Source organism: Seriola lalandi, unplaced genomic scaffold (assembly GCF_002814215.2).
Source record: "Seriola lalandi dorsalis isolate HSWRI2012SDOR001 ecotype SW California unplaced genomic scaffold, Sedor1 jcf7180002054573, whole genome shotgun sequence".
Classification (NCBI taxonomy): Eukaryota; Metazoa; Chordata; class Actinopteri; order Carangiformes; family Carangidae; genus Seriola; species Seriola lalandi.
This window is the reverse complement of record NW_019525126.1, coordinates 1,100,733-1,123,242: the sequence shown is the minus strand read 5'-3', so window position 1 is coordinate 1,123,242 and position 22,510 is coordinate 1,100,733. Positions and strand designations below refer to the sequence as shown.

Below are 22,510 nucleotides of genomic sequence, written 5' to 3'. Positions count from 1 at the left end.
AATGCTAAACTAATGACATTCCCATCATGTCCAGCTGTAATTTTGTTTGTAAAACGTCAAAATTTGTTGTGGCTTTGGAATGCTAACCAATCTAAGACGGTGAAGGGGTAAACCTTACACCTGCTAAACATCAGCACGTTTATCAGCATCAACACTGTCATTGTGCTAGCATGCTAAGGTAGACTTTAGTCTTGTAAAGCTGTTTAAACGTTTCGGCTTGTACTGGTTGAATGAGAGATAGAAATCTTTTTATCCTAGAAGTTTTACTTGACAACTGATTTTTAGTCAAAACACAAAAGAATCACAGAGGTCAGGGAGTATTTAATTCATTGATCCTTTACCTTTTTGAAAATCAAAACGTAAAAGTTACACAGATATTGGTGATTCAACGATCAGAGATATCAATGTACACCATTGCCAAATGATATATTTCACACCATAAATACTCATAGCACAGAAGCAGGAAATCAGTCACCTGCCCCTGTCTGCAATTTGTCATCAAGGGACCAATTCTGACACATTGATGTTCATAAAAACACATACCCGCTTAGTAACCAAAAGGGGGGATCACACCCACTGATGGTCAAGTCATGTGGTCAACGTGAAGCATGCTTTACCTTTACAAACAGATCTATGAAGAACGAATGGGAAGAGAAGATCAGAAACTACAATTACAAATATTTTGGCAGGAGCACTGAGGGAGAGAAAGAGTTTTTGATAAAAAAAAAAAAAAAAATGGATGGCTCAGGTATGTCACAGACATGTGAAGATGATAAAGAGCAGAAAGTGTTAAATCAGAGAAATATTGACAATATGATAATGAGGTAGTAGTCAGCAGGGCGCTGCATACTTTATTTTCAATGGTATTTCGGCAACCTACTGTAGTGACGCTGATATATTTACACACTTAGACACAGCTTGTAATGTAAGACATGTTATATTTTACTTAACACAGTGCCACATTGCTAGGTAAAAAGAAAAAAGGAGATGAGAGGACTCCCGTTATTATGATTCTTATGGCTGATCATTTGGGACACTACAAAATTCTAGTTGTAAAGAGTTTCTGCAAAAGTTTTAATTTATACAGCAATTTTATTGAAACAAGCACAAAAGTCTTTTTGTCACTTAAGCAAATCAAATATAGATCCTCTTCTGCTATACGGGATAGTTGTTTCTGATTAGAGGGCTTTAGAATACTGTGTGTTACTTAATAGCGTACAAATTCTCCCAAATCTAAGTAAAAGCATGCTTTTAGCATGGTTTCAGTCAGAATTGGTCCCTGTTGTATTGCACAACAGTAAAATAACTCAAGTTATATTGTCACCGTCTACAGTGGAGCTTGTTGAGTGGACAGCAGCTAATTCAAGTTGGGATGATTGGGTGCTGGAGTGGGTAGTCATCCTCCATTACACGGCCATTCAGGCTGCTGTAAAAAAAAGGCATGCCGGCCGCTGGATCAGTGCTAGCAACTGATATCGCAAGCATGGCGGCAACTCTACCCTACTGCAATGTCAGGGATTCCTTTGATCACAGTATCATATTGTTGTGACAGCGCCACAATTTATCACATCACATAAAATCCCTCAGTAGTATAAGCATTCACCTCCAACACATTCTCTCTCACATGGAGACGAGCGGCACAGCTCTGCTGGACTGGACTAAAGTATTACTCACACCTGGCGTAATGGACATGTAGCTAAACACAGGGAGAAGGGAGCCCGAGGTCTCCTACTCCCACCAGAGATCACACCTTGTACTGACACACTGTTGGGTTGCTGTTACCCTTTGGAGCATGCTGACACTTTGTTTCTTGCATAGCTATTCACATGTGCATGCTTGGGCATCCCGAGCTCTCCTCACAGATGCCTGCCTGCCTCCTGGCCAGTGCGAAGGGTGTTACTCTCCACCGGCCACTGTGTCAACATGAGGTCAAGAAGAAGTGTTCCACGTGTCTACTGTACTCCTGGAGGGAGGCTGTGCAGACAACAACCTCCTGCTGGGTTAAAAATAAACCCAGTGTGAAGTGCCACCGCTCTGGCTCTGCACCTGCCATTTACCTCCGTTTGGTTGAAGCTCTATAAATGCAGGCACGGCTATTAAAAGATAGGAGGTGTCTAAAATGGTGAGAGCAGATGCTGGGCACCTTGCTCCCTGTGTGCGGGATGACTCTGCCACAGGCTTAAAGGGGCCCAAAATAGAGTGGTTGACATATGGGCCTCTGATTGTTTGAACATGGAATCTCCTGGACTTCTGCCACTCGGCATAAATCCTTTGATACTGCCACACCAAACCCGCTAATCATCTTTCACCTAGCCCGAATCAGGTCATCTGTTTGCATGCCAAGAGGCAATTTCCACAGGCTTAAACAACGACCAAATTTGGGTTTCAATGGGTTGCACGAACAGAACTGACACAAACCGCTACAGGAGAGGAGAAACACTGGTGTGCAACAGTAGTACAGTGGTGTATCCCACTGGTGGGACTGAGATACACGGGCACGGTCTTTTAGCAACAGCAGTATTGAAAAGCACATGAACGATAGGAGGTTAAGCCCAGCTTCCCCACAGCTCCCTTTATTGCTGAGTTACTACAGAATAAGACGACTGAATATTGTACCTGCCTATGCTAGTTTAGTTAAACGTGGGACCAGCAAATCTTCCAGTCTGAGACAGATCCACAAAGACCACACGGCTTACTGCTCTGGAGAGGTATATCCAAGGACATTTAAACTGATAAAAGTTCACATTTAGGTAACAATTTTAGTTCATTTTTTTTTAACCAGGAGGAGAACAAGAGAAAATGGCCACCAAGTTCACCAGACTTTGAACTGTACACTCAGTCTTCCAATAATAAATATATACATGTCCTGGTCGAGTCCAGGCAAAAACACAACTGTGAGACAAGTGAGTCTGTTTATGGTTGTTGACACCTTTGCTGTCTTCAGAACAAATTTAAAGAAATTTTTTGTTCTCTGAAAAAAGAAACCTCTTTATCTTGTCTATCAAGAACTGGCAACTACTTATTCTGAAGATGCTGAGGGGCAGAGGGGTCCTTCTTCATATACAGCATGGCCACTGACAATTAACAAAAAACAAAAAAATTATTACTGTACATAGTATTTCTTATATATTTTAAATTAATCTGCATCATTTTTATATTTATACTAATAACCAAGTTTTGCATTTGTTCTTTTTTATTTAGTGCCCCAGGGTTCCAGGAGGGGGAGTGAGAGAGGAGAGTCTCTGTCCTGCCTGGTACAGTCAGTGGGGGTCTCCCTCTCCTGAGTACCCACAGCCTTGGTTCAAGTCACTTTCTGTATCGCTAATGCAGCCCTCCTCTGTTGCCGTAGCCAATCAGCCACCCTCCGATCAGACCTTGGCCTCCAGCATCTCCAGGAAGAGTTTGTGCATGGGAACTTTTCCCTGCACCTTGATGCTGTAAAAGTGCTGCACAGCCTTGGTGGCCGTCTGCCTCAGCAGCGGCAGGGTCATGAGCAGCTTGCCCGCCCGCCGTGGGTCCTCCTGGTGCTGGCTGCTCTCGTAGTCCTGCAGGGCCTCGTGGAGCGCGTCCTGAAGCTTCTGGACCGCCTCCATGTCCTCTATGTGCATGGAGTCTGGACGAAAGCACAGAAAGGAGCATGAAGATTGATGGATTTTCAAATTTGAAAAGGAAAAAAAACAACTTGTAAGAAATGTAGTTTGCACTTTGAGACACTGGTAATATAACAGGAGTGATGGGAAATGGATTTTTCTAAAACAAAATTAAATCTCATGATTGATCTTTACTGCTCTGTCAGTAGCAGCAAGGTAGGGAACACATTATAGATATAACTCACACCCTGACAAGATAAAGAATAGATCATAAAAAAAGAACATCTGCTTTACTTTATTTATTTATATATTTACTCTTTGGTGGACTGGGAAGGATATTCATACGGCCCTTGACCAGCGAGACTGAAAATCAATGTTATCCTCCAGTAACAATGGCATAAATAGCACCCGATCTCTGCTGAGTAAGTACACATTAAACACCTCTCTGTTCCAAAGCATAGACTGTTTTCGGAAAAAAAAAAAAAAAAAAAAGGGGGGCTCCATTAGAGAATTGGACGGCGTAAACAAGCCTGAGATGAATACAACACTTCCTCTCAGTTAATTTCCTTCCTACTCCCTCAGAGGAGTTTCTGACCATCACAGAGGAGGAGAAAAACAAACACGAATGGGTTTATTTTACTGCTTGATGCAAAAACAAGTGAGTGAAAAACTGGCAAATTAAAAAAATCCCCATTGAATTTTTATATTATTTATCTGTATTTAAAACAAGATTTTGCTTCCTATTTTGTAGAGTGAACAATAAACACTGTGACTCTCTCTCAGCCCAAATCTCTCTCTCACCTCTGGCCAGTTTTAGAGCAGGCTACAGTTTCAGTCTGGCATCCTGCTCCTATAACGTTTCGCTACAGTGCCACCGTTTTTTACTGATCCTACTGTACATTATGTTACAGCACACCCTCTCATTCTTGCCTTTCTCTGCCTCTGCTTCTATCTCCCGGGTCTCTCTCAGGGACGGGCCGGGGTTGCGCTTTCTCACACTGGTTAACCGGTGTCTGGCGCTCTGGAGGCGGCATGTCATTGGCTGCCTGACTCGTCTCACCTTGGCGGTGCATATTTTACCACACGGGACAATAAAAGGCAAAACAGATTTCAGACTTCGCCCCAAATTCATTGACTGGAACAACTGTATTCCCAAGACCTTGAGACATTTCTCACCCTGACGGTTTTCAAATCCACAGTGGTAAAATGAAGTAGGTCGTTTTGTAAAGTGAATGTGGGAGGGAGGTGAGAGGAGGAGGATAGAAAGAACAAAAGGCTAAAAAAAAAAAAAAAAAAATCTCAGAAGAGGATATGGTGTGACATAATTATCTCTTGTTCTTTTCATGCAGGCTGACTTCACAACTTAACAAGCTCAAACCAATATTTTGCTCGGTTTTTTGCACTTGCAAACACACACACATTTTGTACTAAAATGAAATGTTTTGCAGTGACAGGGGAAAAAAAGAGGAGAAAATAAAAAGAGAGATAGAGACATCTCAACAGATGGGAAGGAAAAGAGGGCAGGAGACAGTGAGCACACTGCTTGTAGTCCTTGGAGGAGGGGTAGACTTAAAAAAACAACTTTGAAGAAACAATTTCCTCGCAATCCATCAGTGAGCCCACGTCGATCCGATTGATAAACTGCTAATTACAAAATCAATCGCTATGAATTTTCACAGCTGTCAGACAGAGGGGCTCCCGGGAGAGTGATCTCCCAGAGACCTTGTTCTAACGTTCCAGACACCCCTCCACCTCCTCCTCCTTCCCTTCTCTCCACGACCCCCATCTCTCCTCTCTCCCACACCCCACCTCCCTACCACAGCTCTGTTGTCTGAAAGCAAAGCCCCACCATCAGCATTTTCATTTCTCAGCCCCGGACAAAACAAGGGAAAGCGGCCCGGTGACCCAGGCGTGCATTGATCAGAGCGGGACAGGTCCTGCCTCCTCAAAAGGAGCCTGTCAATAGTAGCGTGCCATCTTCGCATTGGAACAAACGAGGCCTATCACTCCCTGATACTCATTCCATTCGACTTAACACATTTTATTGACAGCCCCTGTGCTCCTAATGAAATGCTAAATTTATCTCCCGTGGCTGCTGTGCCCTGCAGCTACTGTTATGGAGATAGAGAAAGAGAGGGGAGTGCTGGAGAAATACCACAACATGGAAGGTGTTCAATTAAAAAAGCTCACTGCTCTATCCCTCTTTCTCGTGCACTGCCCTTATCTACTCTCCATCTCTCCATCTCATGCTCCAAATTAAAGGTTACACTGAGAAACTCCTGAAAAACTAAGAAATGTCATTTCTGAAACTGTGTTAGACAATACCTTGCTGTTTCTGAATATTACAGCGTCTATCTAGGAAAAAAATGAAATTTTCTGAGTGAATAATAAACCTGAAGAATGTCTCAGTAACATGTTTGTCTACAGTATTGACTTTTGACAAAGTTAGTTTGTCAGTGGATTTTTCACATATTCTGTGAATTTTAATTTGTTGTTACAGTATATAAACAAACTTAATTCTTTTCCCAGTTGGTCGGTTTTAGGTCACGAGTGCATTTTATTTTGGGACTGAATTTATTGTGAAAAATAAAATCTACAAAATATGTTAAAGTTTCAACAATTTTATGTGATATGATATAATTATATGTTATATAAAGTTAATACGACATCTAATTTATTATGTCTGATCATTTAGAATTTATCTGAGAAATATAGTGGTACTGAGTCATTTTTAAAATAAATGTAAATCAAATTATGTTGTTATTAATCATGCTATTATTATAACATTTAGCAAAGTAAATCAACAAAAAGTTAGTACATGTATTCCAAACAAATGACAGGTTTGTGCCTCTAAAAGTTAATGTTATATATTGTTTAAATCAATTATTTACTTTTGGTTAAGAAGAGGTTTGCTAAATTACACTTACAGTTTTATTTCCTATGTTTTTATATTATTAGCACAATTTTTATGTCGTTATTATACAATACTAAAATGTTTAAAATAATTCTGAATTTTAAAAATGATTTCATAGAATAGATTATTACATTTTTTTTCTGGCATCACAATCTACTCACCTGAAATTATTTTTGGTTATTTTTTTAGTCTTAAATAAAGTTCACATAAAATGAGCTCAGATCAAAAGTCATGACACCTGTCATTTATGATGTGTCAGTGTAGTGAAAGCATTCCCACCTGAGTTGGCGAGAGCAATGGCCTTGAGGGTGACAAACTCCTCCTTCTCCACTTTGAGCTTCTTGTATTTGCGCACCAGCTGCAGGATGGACACGTAGAGGTCGAGCAGGCCCGTCAGCCGCGAGTGCTCCTCGTCCATGATGTAGTCCTCAGCATACACCAGCTCGTCCTCGTATGGCAGCGAGCGGAACACAATGCTGAGGATGAGGATCTCCATCCAGGCGCTCTGCAGTAGACTCATCTGGTCTCCCAGTGAGAGAGTAGAAAAGCCTGGAAAGACAGAGGGGGACACTGTATGAGGACGGGACGAAAACATGATGATGAAAAAATAAATGGAGCGAGTCCGTGTTCATGCATTTCTGTCGACATCAAAAAAACAAAAGCATATTTGTCCCATGATTCATCCGGAAGTCTTCTGTTGACAAAGTATGAAAAAGTCAAAGAGAACATCTGAAAGTAACTGAAAAGAAAAACAAACAGCACTTGAGGTTGATCAGTAAACCAAACATGACTTGTCGAGCCCTGGTAGCCTGGAGTACATGCTGAGGCACATGTTAGCAAGAGGTGTTTAATTTTAAATGCACAGTGGAAGGTCCTCTTTGAAGCCTGTGTCAGAGCACTAGAGTGGGCTTTACTGTAAGTGAGGACAGTAAATCGGTGCAAAGGTCTGGGATACACAAAGCCATGTGGTTACCCCTTGTATCCTGTCACACTTGTATTGGTGTGAGGGGGATTAGCACCGAGACACATTCTCATTGGAGGGGTTGAGGACATGACATGCACTGTGTAGCGGGAGGAGGTGATGAGGACACGGACACACACACACACACACACACACACACACACACACACACAGGGACCTGTGTAGATACACAAACATGTGTCAACCAGGAAAACATACAGACACACATGCGGATCATGACACCTATACATATGCACATAAATCCATACACATAAAAGCACACACACATACACACACACACACACACACACTATGGGGTCACGTGGTTCAAGCCCAGCCTGAAGACCTGCTTAAAACCTAGGGCCCCAACAGCAGCTGGATGAGCTGAAATTGGCTCACGCGCATCAAACCGCTGTCATTTCCCCTTCAACACCTCTACATGTGCTCAGAATAGAACATTAAATAAAACAAACTGCTAGATCCCCCAAAGATGAGCTGTGAGGAATTCAAACAAATTACAGAGGGTAAAGGCAAAAAGAGAAAAGAAGAGAGAGTGAGGGGCAGATAGCCAGATAGCTATCTCATCCCTTTTCCCTTCGTACTCCCCCCTTCAGCTGTCAATAAACTGCATGACCCCCCCCCCACACACACACACAACCATCTCCCACCTACCCTCCCCCTGCACAGTGTGCCTGCAGGCGCCCCGTTCTGACAGCATATTAGGCTCTTCAGCTCCGCCCCTGATTAATATGATTTCTTTCACAAGTTTGGTGTTGCCACGCTACCTGCCATTGCGTGATTAAGAGGCGATAGATTACAGTATTGACCAGGGCGCTCGCAACACAAACGCCCCACGTTTTCTCTTAAATACAAATGATCTCACTGGGGTGCAGCCACCAGCCTGATGTTTATCTCCTCCTGCCAGGACACCATGAACACACACACACACAAACATACACAAACATACACAAACATACACACATGTGCAGGTTGAGGAGAAAAAGAGACACGATGAGGAAGCTTGAGAAAGTGAAAAAGAAACAGGACAGAGAGAGAGAGAGAGAGAGAGAGAGAGAGAGAGAGAGAGAGAGAGAGAGAGAGAGAGACAGGCAGAGAGAAAAGAAGAGCCAGTGAGAGTAGTACCTGAGTGTTCAATTTCCCTTATCGTGGTGATGACCACTGCAGGGGAAGAGCTGGAGGATACATTAATTAACAGATTGTGATCAGAATGTGAGGGCCTTCACATTTTGAAGGGGAATCAATAGTCAGTAGAATAGAGTGCTAACAGAAAGGTGCTGGTGCCCGACTGGACTGGTCAGAGGTCTGAAGAGCCCAAATTAGACCCAACAAAGCAAACTGCCAAAAGCACTCAAAAGACTTAACTATTATCAAAGGAGGCAATAAGCCATATTTTGTAAAGGCCTGTGCCATTACACATATCCAGATGGCGTCTTAAAATCTTCTGTTGTGTTATTTCCTTGTCTGCATACGTGGCCATTAAGTTGGACAGAATGTGGACTGGCCGGAGGGAAATTGTCATGCAAGCATGGACGCGGTCTTGATTGCCGCATCAGGTTGGCATCACAATCACAGGCAAGGCTTTGTCTAGCCTTTTAATGCCAAGGAGGACTGAAGCGGAACTAAAGCGCTGCTCCCAATGTGACAGCCCGTGTGAAGGCCTTCTTCAGGGCTTGCTGGAGAGGCTTTAGAGTTGTTCTGATACAGCAGACACCTCTCAGCCATATGCAGCCCAGCAGCCTACAATTACCTTTGACGCTAAAAGTCCTTGAATTTAATCCAGTGTTGTGAGATGGAGAGGTGGTGTTTTTCCCCTGCTCCATCCCCTCTCTTCAGGGCCTAAATTATCGCTCCAAATGGGATCTCGTGTCGTTGCCTCGCCTTTTTCCACTCAATTTAATCGAGTAATGAAGTGACTTCCCGACTCCGCAGGTCACACGGCGCTCCGGCCGCCACACTCTGGAGGTGGCCCGGTTAAGTGCCGTCGGAGTGGGTGATTTGCTCTAATGAAATATCAATATTTACATCTTCATTTCCAGCCCACTGCCTTGGTGGGGTTTGACCAAACATGACACAATATTGACCAAATCAGAGAGGCCTGTCTGCGCACTTGAAGGGCCTTTTCCACTCCACTGCTGAGTGCACCGGCAGATATCTGTCTGAAAGTCTTTGTCACAGAGATAATAACAATGCAGAGTTTTTCTTTGTTCACTTTGACTTAAGCATCCCGCTTCTATAGGAATCGTACGTTTATTTTTTAAAAAGGGATTTTCACTCTCAAAATTCCCAGATGTGACATATTTGATCCTGCATGAGCATCACTGAAATTCAGTTCAATCTAGATAGAAGAACAAAAATAAATATAGATGACAGAGAATCAGCACTACAGAGCCCAACTGACCACTGACTGCATCAGTGCACCATCATTCATAGCTCAAAGGGTGAAAACAAGACCACTAAAGACCAACAACAGAAGCCAAAATCATCATCTCTTCCTTTATCTCCCCAAAAGCCCTCGGCTGTTGGCAGGAGGGGGCAGCCCAAACCCGCAGACGGCTGCTTCAAACCCCTCATAGAGATTAATCAGCACACCGTTTCATCTGCCAGAGCACAGGACGGTCCAAAATGAAATGCTGGAGATTTCTGTTGAGCTGGAGTTCATATTCTATTAATTTATTATTGTTTCCCTCTCCCCGAGGGCCATTAGCACGGGTAATAAAAAGAGATGTAATTATGAGGCACGGTGGCCCCCTCCAGCTGCAGCCCCCTCGTAACTCACCCTCAATCAGACAACAGAGCAGACAGAGGGAGGGAGAGAGAAGGGGAAAAATGGCAAGAGAGAAAGAGAGAGAGAGGGAGAGAAATGGAGGATAAAAGATATGGGCCAAAGAGGAGGGAGATAAGAGAAAGAGAGCGAAAGGGGGCTGGAAAATGAGGGGAGAAGGAAGAGAGAGATAGAAAGAGGAAAGAGAGTAATTCTGGCTGGACAGGGGCTGATCTATCATGGCCAGCTATCAGAAGGACAAGCGGGCCCCGAAGACTTCTGCCCAGAGGCAATCTCACCTCAGCCAAGTCAAGTGCTCTCCGGGCTCCAGTTGGAGTAAAACTCCCCCTAACAGGACCCCAGAGGTTCAGCACGTCTTTTTTTCTAACCTCAAACTGAACTGAATGATCATGCTGCCATAAGCTTATTCTATATCAAAGCTTTTTTTATTTTAGATAGCGCTTTCAAAAGAGGGCAAAAAAAAAAAAAAGTATCCACCTTTGATTTGTATAGATTCCTCTGATCTGGCAGAGTGACACACTACAGTGTAAGATGTATAACCAGTACAGGAATGAATGGCAATTTAGAGCAGCTTCATAATGGTGCGTGTGTGTGCGTGATCACAAGCTCGTTTGTATGGTTTTCTGTGTGTGTGTGTGTGTGTGTGTGTGTGTGTGTGTGTGTGTGTGTGTAACGTGCAGCTGCCGACCATGATTCTTCTTGAATTTACATGACAGCATCAGGAGGACCCAATCAATAGCAGCTTGGTAATAAATTGCTGCGCTTGACATAAATAATTTGACCTGAAGTCCAGCCACATGTACGACACAAACAGCTCAGTTTGCTGCGAGCTTTCCCTGGACACTGACTTGATGAAACAAAGACTGTTTTTATATCGGACAAAATCATTTCAATACAAACTAAACTGACTCTGTGAGGAAGGGCTTGATGCCTGAAAATGTTTTTTTTTTTTTTTTCAGCTCAAGAGTTCACTTTCAGGAGAGTCAGCTATCTGCCTTCTTTCGACGTCATAACCAGCACATTATCCCGTTGTAAGTAGCGGGGGAATGGGCGATTTGACCAGTACCCTGTGAACATTATGAGGTTGAAGAACATCAAATGCAGTAATCCCCTTGTTTTAATCTGCACCCTATGACCTCCTGACCCCAGCAAGGAAGTCTTTAGCCCTCCCCAGGGTCCCATTGCCCAATACTGACGGTTACATATCTCTGTTTAGTCGCAAAGACCAGGACGAATCAGGCTCTAATCATTGCCATAATTACACATAATTTATCTCTGCTGCCATCAAGCAACATTGCTTAATGAGGGATGGCGCTCTGCTGACGATCACTTAAAGCCACATCAGCATAAAAGATTTCCTACAGAACAATTTACATCAGATATTATAGAAAATTCTACACAGACGATACAGTTTCAGAAAATCATAGACATTTTCTACAGAATCAACTTTGTGACAATATGTACAGTGCGCACACATAATCGTGATGCTGGATGTACCTGCTCATGTGTCACGGTAACTAAACAAAACCCTCCCCCACCCTGCCTGGCAAATGGTCCCTTCCCTGGCCCTGCTTACTCCTGACTGCCTGTCTGCCTCCGATACGCCCCCATCTCAATCTCCCTGCAGCTTTTCCACCTTCCTTCCGCTCTCCTGCCTGGGTTCAGGCCTCAGCATCCACCTGATTGTTCAATCTATCTTTATCTCCTGTGTTGAAGCCTACGTCAGAGGGTAAATTGAATATACTAAGAGCTGTCTGTTGGTGTCTATATTTAATAAAGTGCACTGATGAGGTGCTGATTTATTGCCGGGCAGTATTCACACTCTATTACAAGGAGATTACGCAGCTTGAGTGGGATCAGGCTGGCAACACAGTAAGTAGATTTCACAATTTAATGGCAAAGAGAAAACAGGAGCCCAGAGGGGGCTGGAGGAGGGTGGGCTGATAGGTGGGTGGGTGGGTGATTATGGTGGAGGGCTGAGCTGACACAAACACGACAACATACAAGAGGTGTGATCTCTTTTTAACATCGCTGCTTCCATGCTAACAACTAACGCGGCAGGCGGCTGTCTGTCAATTGCAGAGCTGATGAGCTGGAATCCAATAACGCGCAGATGATGAATATTCCCAAAACACCAGTAATGAATAGAACAATGCAACAACAAGCCTGTTTCATTAGATTAATCTGATCTGAATCTAATACCAAAATAAAATGCAGTAACACACGAGAAGGATGTTAGAATCACAACTGTGGAGGAAATTAATTCCTTAACATTGTACACAAAAAATGATCTTCACACACAGAGTATAAATTCCAGTGTTGTTTAAATATTTTACATTCTTGCGGTGACATGCCAGAGCAAAAATATGTTTTATCGTGTGGGAGCAAAGCAGCAGCAGCAGCAGCAGCAGTAGCAGAGTGTCAATGTTTGCCTGGCCCCTCACCCTTCAGAGAAATTCCCAGCTGAAAACACCGGGGCCTAGGACGCTGGGATGGGAGCTGGCAAACACCAAACAAACGAGCACCTCTTGAATAAGCAGCATGCGTGGCAGTTTTTACATATGAACACATGACATTCCCACTGCGGGTGGGAAGGGATGCAGGGTGGCATAGGGCTACAGTAGTCAAACTAGTATTCTGTCACTCCTGAAGAAGGCAACAGTGTCTAGGTGGTAAACAGGCTGTAGTGCACTGGAGCTGTCAGTATACTTTGTTCCTCCCTAAACCTCTTGGACAGAGTGAAATGCAGCTTTATGGGATGGAAGGGGGCCAGAGGGGTGGACAGTGGACGGCTATGTGTGTCAAAGGTTGTTAGCACCTTAGGAGCAACAAGCCATCTGTCAGCATCCCCCTAACACTGCTCCTAATGACCCTGCCCCCCCTCAGGCAACAGCCGTGTTAGACTCTGCTTCATGGTGCTATTTGGAGCAGTGACACTAGTGTCCAAAAGCTCCGCAGTGATTATCAATTAATCAAAGGCAGATTCAGACTGAGGGCAAGGCTGCGGTCTGGCAATGGCAAACCTGTGAAAAGGCTCTTGATATGTGACACCAGCCTTCAAATGTCTACCTCATTAAACTAAGGTAACAAGTGCACCTGAACTAATTGATTAACTGCGTTCTTATTTCATTTAAAATGATGGGGGAAAAAAAAATGTAAAACCCAAAAAGGACTTCATGTCTGCAAACTGACCTTTCATGGAAGTCTCAACAGAGCCGAGATGACAAAGTTGACATTGGACCCTGTAAGGCAAAGATACCATCTACACTAATGACGGAGCTTTGATATCCTCCTATCGCCCTCCAATTAAAACTCAATAGGGCCACTCTACTCCACATTATGCCACTTTTCAAACGCATTTTTAAATGTTAGCTGAGAATAGGGGAAATTTAAAAATCAATTGGGAGAAGGTAAGTGCCCATTTTCGTGACATTTAAACTGTTACATTTGGACTTTAGTTATTGGCCCATCTGTCAATGGCCTAATCAATGTGGTCTACTTCATAATGAACTGTTAATCTTTTTAATTCCATTGCCTAAGGCTGCAAAAATCTATCAGAACGCAATCAGCAGTTTTTTTTCCCCCCCATGCCTTTCTTGTCCCAGAGAGGATGGAGGGAGAAATATGGTAGGAGCGGAGCATGGTAGGCTGCCCTGGGGTACCGTCGGTGCATGGAGTGTTAGTGCATGGAGTCTCGCTCAACCAGTGAACCGTCTCTGATCAGGTTCAGCCATGTACAACTCAATTATGCAGCCATTTCATGGCCAGAGGACACCCACTGTCCTAATACAGACACCACCAAAGGGACCGACACAAACCAAGCACTCGGCTGAAGTGGAAGTCTTTATTCCGTCAGTGTCTTTTTAATCTAAAAAGAGTGTGCGTGATTGTAGTATAAAAGTTAGAAAGTGACCAAATATAAAACTAAAGCACAAGTATGAGTGTGTGTGTTTATGCAGACGCGGATCAGAACAATCTACATAAATTCCATCACGTTGCCGATCGTTGCCGCTCGCTGGTTAGTGCAACCGCTCAGTTCCAGGTAACCGCTCGCAGTTGGAACAGGCTTACCGCCTCGGGTTTTGGGTTATATGATCATTATCGACGCATTTGGAATGACAAGTCCTCAGCCACAATCTGTGGGGCAAATCCCATTAACATTATGAATCTATCCACTGTACAATACGTGTTAGTATAATCTGATTATCAATGCTTCAGCACTATGACACATAAAATCCGAGTTAGAGTGTACACACATTAAAATGATCGCACACTTCAGGATGCACAGTCAGTTAAAACCTTCAAAACCCGGTGGATACTAAATGGTGTGTTAAGAGCAAAAACTTATGGAGAAAAATCATAAGTCCTCACAAATTCTACAGAGTACACAAATGTTAATTACAACTAATTCAGGTCACTTAGTGACGTCAGATTTTTTTTCCACAGTAAAATGAAGAGGATGACAGACACTCTTTCTACTGCATCTGTACGTCTGTGTCTTAGTAAGTGATGCCTCCATGTCCACACAGTCTGTACTCAGCAGCCAGCACGGGGAAATATTGCCATCTTCGTGCACGTGTACAACGCTGGTGTAATTTTTGGGTCACAACGATGAGAGTGTGTTATCGGGTCAATTGTGATCTAGTCCTGAGTAAGCTCCTTGGTTAAACTCTCAGTCTGCTGACCATGCAGGGCCCGTGTGGAGTGATCCAAACAGTTTAGACGCGTAAGGGGCCGAGGCTGAGGCCAGGGGCTGGGAGCATATCCATCTCTAATCTCCTTACTATCAGATCTGTACCTGATTAATACCCCTCCTTCTGAGAAGTACTCTAATACCTTTTCAGAACAAAATGCACCTGTCTGAGGTCAGCTGGAGTCCACTTCACTTTACTCAAAATAAATGAACCATCTAAATCTAAGAATTGGGATTGAAATTTATCTTCTAAATTAACTGATATGACGCTTAAGTGCGCACACACTTGAATGTTTGCGTGCATGCGAGAGGCAGACAGTGTGTGTATGCATCCGTGCTGTAGCGATGTCGCACATTTCCTGCATGCTGACAGCTGTGTGCCTGTCCAAGTTATGCTGATGAGAAGAAGAGGTTATGGAGGTGCCGCTGAGGGACACATTCATTTAGTTTGTTACCCCTCCGTGCCTACACCACAGTAATGTTATAGAGTGATGGGGGTCAAGCTCAAGATCAAGGAGAATCTGCCTCGGTTGCAAAAAAAGAGCGGCTAAACAATGTGTTCTCTGTCAAAATCAGAGGAAAACTCTTGAAGGAAGCAAAATCTCCGCTGACGTGAGGCTATGTATCCTTAATTCAACAGCCTCTTATAACCTAACACCTCGTCTATCAGAATGTCTATGGGGCAAGGAAGAAACATGATTATGCCCATCAATAATTCAATATGTGTGTGTGCTTACGCTCGTGTGCGTTCGTGTGTGTGTGTGTGTGTGTGTGTGTGTGTGTGAGATATGATGTCTTGTTTGAATGGGCAGGTGCCCAACTTTGCTCTAAATCTCCTTGGTGATTATAGCATATATTGGCACATACATGTTTCCCCCTCTCCATTCAATGCAGGGATTTTAGACGCACTCTATTGATTTGTTTCTTGCACAGCTATGTCCATTTTGCAACCCCCCTCCCATCCTCCACACACCCCGAGGCTGTATGAGCCGCTGTCATTAATTATCTACACGTCTGTGTGCGAGCGTGCGCATGCTGTCTCGGGTGTGTGTGAGACAGGAGGTGGGGAAAGATGTAAAAAAAAAAAAAAGAGATAAACATGAACATAAATATAAGACAGGACAAGTACAGTTAGAAAAGAAGAGAAGGGGGTAAAAATAATTGTTTCATACCTGGGATGTGTTTAGCCCAGCCGATGATGACCACTAGCTCGCGGTCAGCTAGGTCGCACAGCGTGGTCAGAGCCTTGATGTCACTCTCCGGCATGGTTGGGTCAGGCATGGCATAGATCTTCTCCGGCTCCGCCACCAACAGGTGAGACACTATCTTTGTGACTGAGGATAGAGGAGGAAGGAGGGGGGATGTCAAAGCAAAGCAGAGGTCAAAGGTTATATCACTGCAGAGCTCAGCGAAGCATAAAGATGCACTGCACTGATATAAATTGTAGAATGGTGAAAGATTCTATACACCAATGGGGGCCTCACTTTCACTGTTTCTTTCCTTCTCTTTCTCATTATGCAAACTAATGGATGGAACCTGAATTTGTGCGAGCGAAATGTAGGCACTGAAAGCTCTTATCCCTACAGAATGCATGCCAGTGGAGAAAAAAAAAATGTATGCGTGAAATTGTGAGACACTCGTACCCTCGAGCACTCTGTCGTTGTTTAATATCGGTCATCAGCTCAGAGACTTATCATAATTCAGCTCTGACCAGAACAATACCTGGCCTATATTTCTGACCAATGACCTCTCAACTGTTCAAACACGGGAGAGACAGGGAAACATGAGTCTGGCCTAGAATTTTGCCTCAGTTTTACCTGCGTGCTGGCCTGGCAGAGGAGGGGCGATGGAGGAGGGAGACAATGGGCTAGTGACGGAGCAGTACTCACGAGGTTTTTTGGTGGGAGGGGGGAGCGTCAAGCCCAGGTACGGGTTGTTTTCTGTGTCCAGCCTCCGCTTGTATTTCTGTCTGCCCCCTCGCACGCGGTCCAGACGAACCCCTGGGTTAGAAACGACAAGAGAACACGAAATGAAGAGAATGTCATTTTCTTGACACATGAAAATGAACTAGGTCAAAAAAAAGTTGATAAATAATTTTACATATACAGCGAGTGAGACAGTAGTAAAGACACCAAGATCTAATACAGAATGTAGGACGGTGATCAGAAATTACACCTGAACATATTCTGTATTAGATCATATATAAAAGCTGCAGTGTGAGTACTCGCACTGGTCTCGAGCTTGTATGTAAGCGTTGTAAAAGGGCTGCATAGGGGCATAAGTGTGTGTGTGTCTGTGTGTGTGAGCATGCATACTGGTGTGTGTGTGTGCGAATGTGTCAGAGGCACGGCTGCTTTCCCATATGTGGTCCATGCCTGGCTGGTCTACTGTGACACAGCTGAGCCCAGAGCAGGTCTAAACATATGAATATTTAACGCAGGGTCAATGATCTCACAGACTGGCCTTCTAATTATTTAGCTTTTGGGGTGAGGCAGACTGCATACTAATTAGCTGCCAGCTACATGCTTCTTTGCTTTGCAGCGTGTGTGTGTCAGCGAGAGAGAGAGAGAGACAGAGAGAGAGAGAGAGCGAGCTCAGGTGTGTGCTCTCTTTAGGATCCAGAAAAAGAAACTTAACCAGCCAACAAGCAAAGACATAGTCCCACACACACTGTACAAAACATCCACTGTCATATAGCAGATAGATAACTAGGTATTGCTTTCCCATAAAAGACCCTTATTTCACCCCTCTTTCACTGCAGTAGCACTGAGGCCTTATCACCCCCAGCCACACCTAGGGGGCCAGGTTCCACACTGATACTGTAAATGTCAAACCAGCCTCATCATAACATAAGTTATTTATTATCTCATTATTTGATAAGAATGTTTCCATTTGGATGTCTTTTCTATTCTATTAATTTTCAACATAGTTAAAATATTTCATCTACACTGTTCTATTTATTTGATACCACCGGGCAGGTATTTGGTTATTTAATGTAATTGTATGCAAACATTTATATCCTGCATATACCTATATTTGGACTGGCGTGTCACTGCCACCATACAGCCTAAATATCCCTGATATCTTAATCCTGTCAAGAGGGAGAATCCCTTCAATTTACCTTGTATGCATAATGTAACCCCTCCTCCCAAACAAATTTAATACTAAAACGGTGGAGGAGAAAAGGCTCAATGAAATGCTTGTGGTGGTGGAGGAGTTAATTTGTCAGCCTCCCACGTCCTCTGAGTGAACAACACCAGCAGCCAAAGCACTTCCTTGATGATTTCATCACTTTATAACAGGGAGGACGGTGTCAAACCTGGGCATTGTATGGCCACTGCAAATGAGCCTAATACAATTTGTCCATCAGCAAGTGCTCTTGGAGAGGATGAGTTTGGATGTGACCCATGCGCGGTGATTGGAGGTCGCTCGGTGAGGAAAAGGAACGGAAAAAATCACATGTTCTTAGCTAGAAACGGTGGCTTTATTTAACAAAGAGGAATTCTACAGCGGATTCATACAAAATATCTTAAATGGCCACAGCCAAACTCTCCCAAACTGAGCACATTGGGGACTGTCTCTTATACACATCTAAATTATTTGATTCCCTAGAAACACAAATCTGATTAGGATTGTCTTTCAATTTCCTGACACTGACAACCCACTAACCTAATTACCCCCAATTCCCAACAGAGCCTCATCCTTCCCAGCAAGCACTGGGGAACCATCTGATGGCAACTACCTGTACTTTATACACACACACACACACACACACACACACACACACACACACACACACACACACACACACACACACACAGACAATGACAGTTTCTTCTTTATGTGTATCATACTATGAAATAGATTTTTGAGAACAGTCTTCAAACAGCCTGCACTTGCTGCTTGGATTTAAGTGCTTCAGAACTTTTCAGTTCAGCTGAGAAGGTACCGTTACTACTGTACACATGGAAAATGTTTCTCACTGTCAAACCTGATGTCACCACTTTCTACAGTTTCTTCCGGCTCTCCCGATGAGCTCGGCCTCTGCCAGGTGGCTGCGTTTCTGCTCTTCATGATCCTCTCTGCCGGTTGAGTCATGTGGCTGTGTCAGCCAGTGTAAAGCCAGCGATGAAGGTAGATGGGTGCCTCTTTTAATTAGAACAGTCCTGGCCATAATTAACAGATGCTGACAGGAATTAAAGCTTGGCACTAACCTGTCTCATTTTACTGTCCAACAGGGCCAGACACAGGCAGAGAGGAAGAGAGAGTGATTAAGAGCAGCTAGACGGATTCATTCACTCAGGCTGTCAGGCACTAAGTCCAGGACTTTATAGGGGCCTTTGTGAGGTTCATATGTCCATTTGGTGGCACCCGAAGCTTTAAGTGGTCTGACTCTGACCGGTCTGTTGTGCTTCTTCCAGAATAAACAGTAGGTGTGTTATAAATGTGTGAAGAGAGTTGAGTACCATTTCATCCAAAGTCATCTCACCGTTTTATGGCCCACTACACAGTGTAGCAAGGGTAGCAGCGGGTGAGCTCGGGTATCATCTCTTCAAAGAAGGGTGCTGGGGGAGAGGGCTTTTGGCCAAGGCGGCTGGCATTTGTGCACGGATTAGCCAAGGCCTCGGGGTGGGGGCTGGGGCCAGCTGACCTAGGGCTCTTCTTTCTCTCCAAAAACAATAATAATCCCCTTCCTAGCACACTCCTACAGAGGAGCCTGTCTTCACTCACTTTGTGTGGCCGACCGTGGTAGGGGCCCTTATTTTGAGTCCCTCACCTGTTCTGGGTGTCTCTCCCTGGGGAAAGTGTCAGGATGTCTGGGATGGTTGGCAATGCCAAGGGGGGCTTAGGCAGACCCTATTTTAGCTGGGAAAATCAGAAGGCCACATGGCAAGGCATGGTGAACCTTGCCTTTCAAGGAAGCCGCCCCGTTAAACTGCCGTCAGCACTATTTCAAAGGGCCCCTGTTGCCAGCTTTGCATGCTTGTAAGTGTGTTGCAGCATTTTTAATCACGAGTGGTGATGAGCGAGGGTAGCGGAAAAACTGTCAGTCCTTTGCCCCCCCAACACACTCCCCATCTGCTGACCCCAGGGCCTGCCATACTGACACCCTCGTCACATACTCCATTTACAGGTTAGCTACAATATCCCCATTGAGTTGACATCCATGCTCGCACTAATTGTTCTAAATGATAAATAAAGTATTGTAAAAAAAAAAAAAAAAAAACCTTTTATGTCAGGTTTGCATCAGCAAAAGTTTCTTTATTACTTACTTTACGATTGCCATTATTACATATTGGAAGATGTTATAACTGCTATAGACGGCCTGCAACACCCACGGACATTTAGACGTCTAGTATTTCAGGGACTATACATGTGAGTGTAGTGTGGTTTGTGTGTATGTTCTGTATGTTGTGTATGTGACTATGATGGGGCTATTGTGGGATGTGGTTGTACTTTGCATGCCAGGCTGCTGAACAATGAGAGGTGTATTATATATCAGCACAAACACACTTCTTCTTCGTTCAGCAAATGTACACAACCGTCACCATGCTCTCTTACAATAAAGCAGGATACAAACTGTTACACTGTGAGGACAATGGGACAAAAAGCTATTGTCTTTGGTTAGTGCTGCAGATGTGTAGATAAAAATATAATTTTTTTTAATTTTTTCTGCACTTGTGTGTGTGTGTGTGTGTGTGTGTGTGTGTGTGTGTGTGTGTGTGTGTGTGTGTGTGTGCGCGCGTGTGTGCATGTTTGTGTTCATGGCGGCATCTTTGTGTGAGTGAGCCAGAGAGAAAGGAAGTCGGTGCAGAGAGCAACTGCCACTGAATGATGTCAATGTAATCTCTCAATAGTATCTTGTCTTCATCTCTTGCTCTAAGCTCTGATCCGTTTCCATTGATCAGAGGAAAAACCTGTTGCCCCTGACATTTGATTCTTCTATTGATCACTTCCTCCTTTATACAGTCAAGGGAAAGTACAGCGACTCAACACAGGGTTTAGGCAGGTCTCCTGTAATTAGACTGCTGATCTTCAGGGACCATTACACCTCTTACCACGCTCCCAGATATGAACTTATTGATTGTCATTTTTGTGGCCTGATCAGTTGATACTGAAATCTTCTGAATTTTGATTTTTAAGAGTATAAACAAAAATATAAGCAGAAATATCTGGATGTATTTTGGCCTGAAGAAGTCCAATATTGTTATTCTTTCAGAGACAGTGATGGCTTTATACTTCTGTTTCATTGGGGGGCAGCACTGTACTTTGTTGGAGCAGTAAAGTTATAATTAGGTCATTTTCCATTGAGATACAATGTGACCTTTCTGTAGTAATGAAAGTAAGTGGCAACCTCAGTCACATGAGTGGTGGCCATCTCCACACTCAGGCCCTGAGCATGGCGTTGAGCCGACGGCTTCATAGAGCTTACAGTGGACACAGACCATGTGTCTCTCTTTCCATCTCATCCTGGTGACACTTTAAAGTGCCGGGCCTCACGGCAGAGCTTACAAAAAACTGCACTTCACGTCTCTCTGTTAATCACGGCAAATGTATTCAATAATTTTGATTGTGAAAGAAATTGGCTATTTGAGAAGGAATCTGTGGCAACACCTGCACAATTCTTCAATCAGTGTGTGACAATAGTTGCAGTGGCAGGTGATGACAGCCGCTATGTAAAAGAGGAGGGTCATTCTTATTCTGCAAATGTGCTGAATACACAGAAGTGTGCATTAGAACCTAAGGCTTAGCCGAAGTCTGCATATTTGAGTTTTACACTCTTTTTACTCTGACCTGACACTGGTCATTCATTTATAGCCACAGCTACATATTTTTGTAGTCTCTTATTCTCCAAGATGATATATTGGCATAAATTTTTCATCAGATAGTAATGCGATTACTCTGTCTTTCTGGCACTGAGGCCTTATCTGGCTGCATGCAGTCCAGGGGATTCTGTTACTGTGCGGAGATCCATATGGGCTGTGACTCTGGCTTCAGGTGGCGACTGGATATATATGCATCTATAAATCCCACTCTCCAATGAATAATGGGTGGAATAATGGTGGAATATATACTCTACAGAGTTTGACAGAGGATTTAAAAGTGTGAGGTTGTACAGAATTTCATTTGTCATTAGCTCTTCTATCTGGCAGTGTTTATACTGCTGTATAACCATGAGGGACAACCACACTTTGCACAACAGAAGCGCTACTTGACCCGCACTCATCAGCACTTCAGGAAAGGGAAAAAAAATGAATAAAAAAAACAATAACATGTTTCCTTAAAGAATCTCTGAGCTGCTCCCAGAGGAGGCTTGAATAAATATAACACCGTCACTTCACCCTCAAGCCACATATCTTTCATTATTCATTTGTCTGGCTTTTTTGGAGCAACCAACAAGTGAGAAAGAGATACAGGGAGAGAAAAAGAGAGAGGCAGGTGACAACGCATTTCACTAATGCAATGGGATAAGAGAGAACGGATAGGTGCCTCCCCGGAAGAGCAGCCAAGCCTCAGGGTCTCGGGGGGCTGATGGTGATGGGGGGGG

The 22,510-nt window shown here is 43.8% G+C and overlaps 1 protein-coding gene across 3 annotated transcripts in view; it reads right to left on the bottom strand.

The window, feature by feature from the left end:
* Positions 1–320: 320 nt before the first annotated feature.
* The window catches only part of esrrb (estrogen-related receptor beta), a 43,745-nt gene continuing 21,555 nt past the window's right edge, over positions 321–22,510 (bottom strand). For all 3 annotated transcript variants that reach the window (XM_023417321.2, XM_023417322.2, XM_023417324.2), the window contains 4 exons: positions 16,851–16,961; positions 16,134–16,295; positions 6,784–7,053; positions 321–3,613 (listed from right to left, as the gene is read on the bottom strand). In XM_023417321.2, the coding sequence (XP_023273089.2) occupies positions 3,369–3,613; positions 6,784–7,053; positions 16,134–16,295; positions 16,851–16,961 (788 nt within the window). In that variant the 3' untranslated portion in view covers positions 321–3,368. The remainder of the gene's footprint in view (positions 3,614–6,783; positions 7,054–16,133; positions 16,296–16,850; positions 16,962–22,510) is intronic.